The sequence below is a fragment of the Natrix helvetica genome (genome assembly GCF_964273705.1).
Source record: "Natrix helvetica genome assembly, chromosome: 2".
In the NCBI taxonomy this organism is placed as follows: domain Eukaryota; kingdom Metazoa; phylum Chordata; class Lepidosauria; order Squamata; family Natricidae; genus Natrix; species Natrix helvetica.
Genome location: NC_138552.1, coordinates 107,731,046 through 107,737,988, shown reverse-complemented (window position 1 = coordinate 107,737,988; position 6,943 = coordinate 107,731,046). Strand labels below are relative to the sequence as shown.

Here is a 6,943-nt window from a genome sequence, read left to right as displayed (position 1 = left end):
ATTTAGCATCCATATCAGATATTTTATTTGCCAATGAGGGCTTCGGTTTTTTGCCAAAATATCTATAGGATATGTAGGATATATAGGAAAGGAGGGACGATGCAACGTGGTTTGTAGTTTTGCATTTACTGCATTAGAGCTTGCTGTGGAATTCCCTAAGTAAAGTGTCTGCCCAACATTGAATTGTGTAATAGGGAACAGATGGGCATCAATATGTGCATGCATACTTTTTTATACATTTGTGATTTATCTTATTTTTAGTATGTACTGTATGTCTGAATTTTCTCAAGAAAGGAAGATGTTGGAAGGTCAAACCAGTATCAAAAGGGGATATAGAACAACTACAGGAGATCTTCAGGTGACCATGATAAAAGTTTGACAGTACCACAAACAGTGGTGGGATTCAAAAAATTTTTACTACTGGTTCTGTGGGTGTGGCTTGGTGGGTGCGGCAGGGGAAGGAGACTGTAAAATCTTCATTCCCTCCCCACTCCAGGGAAAGGTTAATGCAAAATCCCCATTTCCTCCTGATCAGCTGGGACTTGGGAGGCAGAGAAACGATGGGGGCAGGGCCAGTCAAAGGTGTTATTTCCCAGTTCTCCAAACTACTCAAAACTTCTGCTACCGATTCTCCAGAACTGGTCAGAACATGCTGAATGCCACCTCTCACAAACCCTTTTCAATCCTCCATATGTGCTCATATTTTGCATATACCTGTTCAGCTTCAAATGTCAGCTCATTTCCTTAAGGGCCACACTGAAACTTTGTAAGGCATCTTGGAATGACTTCAGCAAAGAAATTCCTAGTTCGTTTCCCGTTTCTTGAATTGCAGCATCATACCCTCCATAGAGGGGAGTAGAAGCCTTGATGTCTTCCCGCTTAGCTTGCAATAAAATCTTGTGAAGATCTTCGACTATTCTCTCATACTTCTGGTGGTCAAATTTCGAAAGATCACTTTCGCCAATGGGGTAACTGACGTTGTTTGCATAGCAATCTCTCGGAACTGGAAATTCGATATATTTCAGCCTTGGAAAATCAATGAAAATATTAAAAAGGCATTTCAAGGCTCGAGAAGATAGAGGATTTCCAAGGAACTTCAGCTCCTCTAATTTCCGACAAGGAACCAATCCTAAAATCAGCATGTTGATATGAATGTCCTGAATGTTGCATTCCTCAAGCGTGAGACTTTTGAGTGTATAAGATGAATGGTTCAGGAGTTTGAAGAAGGTTGATGGGTATAAATCAGCCACATCATGTCCACTGATATCCAGAGCTTCTAGTTTCTCAGAATGCAGGCTGTTGGCTAAATAAGCCATGTCAAGATGGTTCAGCGAGCAGTTAGAAACATCCAGCATTTTCAGCGGTGTCTTCAAAGGACTGGAAAGTTCAATAAAACAAATCCAATAATTGTACTAATCCATTCTACAGCTTTTAAAAACAAGATAAATAAACAAGCATAGACTAGCCTCTGTAACGTAAGAATGGAAAATGGCTCTAGCATCAAAAGGGGTCCAGGAAAGTATAGATCACCTAGCTAAGTAAATTGGTGGAAAAGTGGTATTAAAAAATAGAATAGTCATCTGGGCATATGGTAACTTCTTGCTAATTCTTTAGTATGGTTTGTGCAAAGGCAATTCCTGCCTCACTAATTTTTTAGAGACATTTGAAAGTTTCATCAAGGAAATGGATATGATTCAATTGCCAGACCTTGTTTATTTGGCATTTCAAGAGGCTTTTAATAAAGTCACTCATCAAAGACTCTGAGCAAATTTAGCAACCATGGGATAAGAGGAGAAGTCCTCATATAGATTGGTGGCTGATTGAAGTACAGGAAGAAGAAAGTAGAAATAAATTAGTTTCCATTCACACAGAGTCGAGATGTAAACAGAACATTTGTATTGAGGCTGAGACACTTTATTTTCAAGTATTCAAGCACTTCAGAAAGAGTAGGGCTGAACAGAGGACAGGTCAAACCAGGGTATGATATACCAAATTCTTTAGAGTGCCCACAAAATTGATGAAAATATTGATTCAGGGCTCTTCATGACCAAATGAAGATGTCTAACAGTCAATGAGCTGACACAAAGCTCTACTCAGGTAACATTTACTGAATGCAGATACTTCTCCCTCCCCAAATCTAGCAATCCCTATCAAGCCACGGATGTGACGTTCCCAAATAGCCAAACCCTTCTTGTCCATAGAGACCTTATTAAGGAGTGGAAGTGGAGCCTCACATCTTTGTTCTCTTCTCCTGTCACCAAATATCATCATCAGCCACTGTCTTTAATGTGGAATGGGATTAGAGTAGAGGCAAATTTTGATACCACTAGATTTAGCTCTCATTCAAAACTTGTTCAGATGTTGGATGGCTTTCTCTTTCACCTTGCATCGTGCAGCATCTGCTCTGCCACTGTTGGTCAGTTGCTATCCAAACTAACTAACCTAGATCTCTTTTCCAGGTCAAGAAACCTGGAAAAAAGGGAGTCTGTCTGCATCAAACTAAAGTGGCCAATAGGTCCCTGGTTGATTCCAAGCTGCTAGGGGGCCACCTGAAAGCCCCATCAGTAGAGTGGTTGGTGAAATGCATTGCTCTATTCTCAGCAAAACTTGTGTTAAGGGGAATAACAATTCTTTGCAGTACAACTAAATAAGTGATTTGAAGCTATTTCAGTGATGGCCTGGGAACCAATCAATGAATATGAGAACATGGTAGGAAAAAAAGGAGATTTCTGTGGCATATTTTTTGCTAAGGCTTTCCTGTATTCCATTTCCATGTTCTCAATCTTTAAGAAACACACGTAAAACAACCCTTTAAATATTGTAGTGCCTTTGTCCAAATCTGCAGTGAGAATTAGAGCACAAACCTTCTGAAAGAGTTTGGCAATGGTTTGTGCAACATTCCCCATACTGTAGATTTTGCTGTTATGCTTTTCTTCTCCAAGAAAATGTGGCAACGGAAGAATGAGAATGGGGTTTCTGTTGTTCTCGCTCCCTCTGTGTCTGTGTGTGCATGTGCCTTCTTGGCCAATTAGAGGGACTGCTGGTGTGATTGAGTAGCTGCCAGTGACGTGCAGTCAGGGGAGGCAGGGGAGGCAGAGCCTCACCGCTCTCATCATGAAAAGAAAAAAAAGAAAAAAAATTCTCTTCTTTTCTCTTTCATCTCTTTCTTGCTCGTGCAAGCAAAATACCACAGGATCACGGTGGTGGAGACAGCAACTCCTTCCGCTGCGCTGCGGAGAAGATCCAATCTGTGCTCCTCAGCACTAGCCTCAGATCAGTGCGAGCCGTGGTCCCCTTCATGTTGGCTCAGGAAGGAGGGGAATGGGACCACGTGTGCAGGAGGCTCCTCAGCGCCAGCCTCAGATCAGCGCGAGCTGTGGTCCTCTTCCCCTCCTTCCTGAGCCAACATGAAGGGTACCGCAGCTCGCGCTGATCTGAGGCTGGTTCTGAGGAGCCTCCTGCACACGTGGTCCCATTCCCCTCCTTCCTGAGCCAACAGGAAGGAGACCGCAGCTTACGCTGATCTGAGCCTAACGCTGAGGAGCACAGCATGGCTCTTCTCCGCAGGGCAGTGGAAGGAGTTGCTGTCCCCGCCACCGTGATCCTGGGGTATTTTGCTTACACGCTTGCAAAGATCAAAGTTGTCACAGTCCTCCCTTCATGATGATCATTTGATGACGTCACCAGCCCCACCAGTCCTAAACCTCACCGCACGTCACTGGTAGCTGCTCAAGATTTAAGAAGACAAATACATTGGCTTTAAAAAGTGCTTCCTTATATGCACCTAAATTTATGAATTTTAGTTTAATTTTTATGTCACATCCCTCCTCAGAAAAAAAGAATCCTTCTTAACTTTTTATCAAAAAGTTTAGGATTTCTTGATCCTTTATTACTTTAGATTTCTCTCTAAAGCTTGATTGTCCAATTGTTGGCTGGCCTAGGCCATATTGAGTGAAGAGTTGTTGTCTTGGGCTACATATAATTTGTATAATGTATATACATAACAAATTTCACGGCGCCTTGGTGCCCGGTGAGCTTGGTTGTTCATTTGCAGACATTTCATTGCCTGAACTAGGTAATTAGCACTGATGATGTAACCTAGTTTGGTTAATAAAACAACTGCAAGAGAATAATCGAGCTCAGAGAGCACCAAGGACCCTTCATTTCAATCCTGAGCTACAAATATTCTCCTTTATTAATGACAAACTTCATTATCTTGTGGAGCTGCGTTAGCTGTCCAGTACCACATGCAGCCTATGGGCCGTGGCTTGGACATGCTTGAGCTCAAGAAAGAAATTCCATGCCAGGATGGTGACTTAAATAATGAATTCAGTAGTTGCTCATAATTTCTTTTCTGCCTCAGGCCTAGCAAGAATAACGATAGTATACTGTAATTGACATAGCTTTGATTGTTGGCTCAGAAAGTGCCCCCAATATAGTTTTGGGATAAAAAAATTAGATCTTCTCCAGTATAAATCTGCTTTTGATAGCAAATTACAACTGAGATATTATTTTCATATGTGAAATATAAATACTTTGTATAGAAAGAGACTTTCCTTTGGTTTATCATTTAGAACTTGATCAGATGCCAAATAAAATTTTCCCCAAACTGCTACATTTTTAAAGTCATGATTACAGATCAGTGCTATACACATGGAATTAAGCCAGACTTAATTCCTTTTCTGTAGAGATATATAAATATGTTCTGTGAACCGAAAGAAAGGGTAAAACAATCAAAGAATTGGAAAAAGGCACTGTTGCTCATAGTGGTGTAACTGTAGCCATTGGATACCAATTGCTCAGGACTATTAACTATTAACCCCAAAGTATAAAATGTCTCATACATTGCAGGTAGAAAACCTTCTAGCAGAATATTTTATCCGGAAATCCCCATGGGAGCATTTCATTGGTCTCTTATTAAACACTGGGCTGTGCCACTGAAAATCTGAGTTCATTTCTCTTAGCTAGAGTGTCTAGGAGACAATTTGAGCCAGCTGGTTTCTGTCAGATTCAATTCCTTTCCAAGTCAGACTAGAATAAAATGGAACCGTCCTGGTGAGTGAGTGACTTGTTATCAATTAAACAGCAACATGCAATTGCTGTTTTCATCACCATGCTTTCCACCCAGCAACAGTAGTTGCAGGGATACCTCATCCTTTCTTCATGCATTTCCAACTGCCTGGCATTTTGACTCACCAGCAAAAGCAATCTGTAATGCATTACCTGAGCAGTTTACGGAGCCTTCCGGTGAGGATGGAAAATGCCAGGCTCAGCTCTGTTAGCTGAGTCATTTGGCTCATCTTTTCCCCAATTCCTGAAAGAGTGGCTTCATCCTCTGGTGTGAACCTTCTCACATCAAAGGTCCCAGCTGGCAGTGTGAGCGATGCCAGTTTAGGAAATTGGACATTATTAAAAAGCACTTGCAAATGTTCCATTTGGAGCCTAACATTGTGAACTACTTCAAACTTGCCCAGGGAAGAGGGCTCTGTAAGCTTTATGATGTAGAAGAGCTTCCTTAGAGCCAGGTTGTCCACCCGGAAGGCTTTGCAGCGGATTTTGAGTGGGCAGTGACACCTCATTAGCAGGGCCTGGACAACCACCTCATAGCTTCGTTCAGTAACAAAGATGTCGGCAAAGACATCCACCGAGACCTCAAACACATCTGGAAGGAAGGGCAAGTTTTGCATGTCCACCAGCAGATCATAGCAGGTCCTTGAGAGCAGCTCTGTCCGGGCCCACCGTCCCATTGTTTTCCTACAAGGGCAGAGCTGAACTTCCACATCCTTTATGCCTGTTAGGTCCACAGTTTTCAGTCGTTTCGCGTAGGGTGATGAGCAATTCAAAACATAGTCCTTCAAACCAGCTAGGCAGCTGGCCAGGCACAGAGAACAGGCTCGGTTACTGATGTCTTCTGGGTGATCAGCTGTCTTTCCCAGTAACTTTCCAATATTGAATTCGGCCAGTGGCCAGTTCTCCACCAGGTCATGAATCACCTCCACCTGCTCCTGTAAGTAGCTTGCCTTAAAAAGAAGAGGGAAGAGGTTATGGGCAAGATGGCTCAGGTTCTGTCTTACCAGCTGCCCCTTGGATACCAGAACTTCAGCACTCAGAAACCGTAGCGAGTGCATGGCTGCTTTGTGACTCTGTCAGTTACTCGGGATCTGTTTTTCTGACCGAGAAACCCTCTCTCTTATCATCTTCTATTTTTAGCTGCAGCTGCTCTGGTGGAGATTGGGAGGATCTGGGAAGGCAACAGTCACACCACATGCTAAATTTAAGCGACTATTTTGGTATCAGACATGCATCTGACAATGTTAACTCCTGAGTTAGTTTCGCAGCGGGTCATTTGCATAATCTTTTGTGAGCGAGAGCAAAGTTAGACTTATGGTTGGTATTTCCTTTTAAAATATTTTCAGTCACCTTGTTAAAAATAATTCTGTTCGACGTCTCAAAGACAGCTTCCAAAATGAATATTTGCACTATATAAAACAATGAGACATTTTGAAAGCATTAATTCACCTACTCATAAAATTAAACCACTAGAAAAGGTGAGGTAAATATGTATTTACTGAGGTGTTTAATTGTTTTTATCTAAAGACTTAAATTCATCACATCATGCAACAAAGAACACAACAAGTGTTGGAACAAATCAATGCGTACCGAGTCTAGTGCTTCATTTCCAGCAAATGATCCTGTTGTGAAACTCTTCAGTTGCTGATAGACTTAATGATCAGAGATATACTCCCTCTAAGATGAATGATCATAGACATGTCTTATTGCCAATTTTTAAAAAAATCATTCATAGGTTTTATGAATGAATGACTGGAAAGGCTCGGTATAAAAATAAAAGAAAAAAAATACTATGAAATAAATATTTGGACGGTACAAACCAGAGGTGACATTAAGCAGGTTTTGACCAGTTCTGGAGAACCTGTAGCGGAAA

General features: G+C 41.7%; 1 protein-coding gene across 1 annotated transcript; it reads right to left on the bottom strand.

Moving 5' to 3' along the window:
• Positions 1–350: 350 nt before the first annotated feature.
• On the bottom strand, positions 351–6,131 carry LRRC14B (leucine rich repeat containing 14B). Its single transcript, XM_081944595.1, has 2 exons — positions 5,224–6,131; positions 351–1,377 (listed from the first exon to the last, which is right to left on the bottom strand). The coding sequence occupies exons 1-2, from the start codon at positions 6,126–6,128 to the stop codon at positions 732–734; spliced, it is 1,551 nt and encodes a 516-aa protein (XP_081800721.1). The 5' UTR covers positions 6,129–6,131; the 3' UTR covers positions 351–731.
• Positions 6,132–6,943: the final 812 nt, after the last annotated feature.

What these genes read in the sequence shown, in the direction of transcription:
- LRRC14B (XM_081944595.1), bottom strand. Translation starts at nt 6,128, where the DNA reads ATGCACTCGCTACGGTTTCTGAGTGCTGAAGTTCTGGTATCCAAGGGG. An exon ending in AGGCTCCGTAAACTGCTCAG is followed by an intron (nt 1,378 to 5,223) that starts GTAATGCATTAC and finishes TGAACTTTCCAG; the next exon opens with TCCTTTGAAGACACCGCTGA.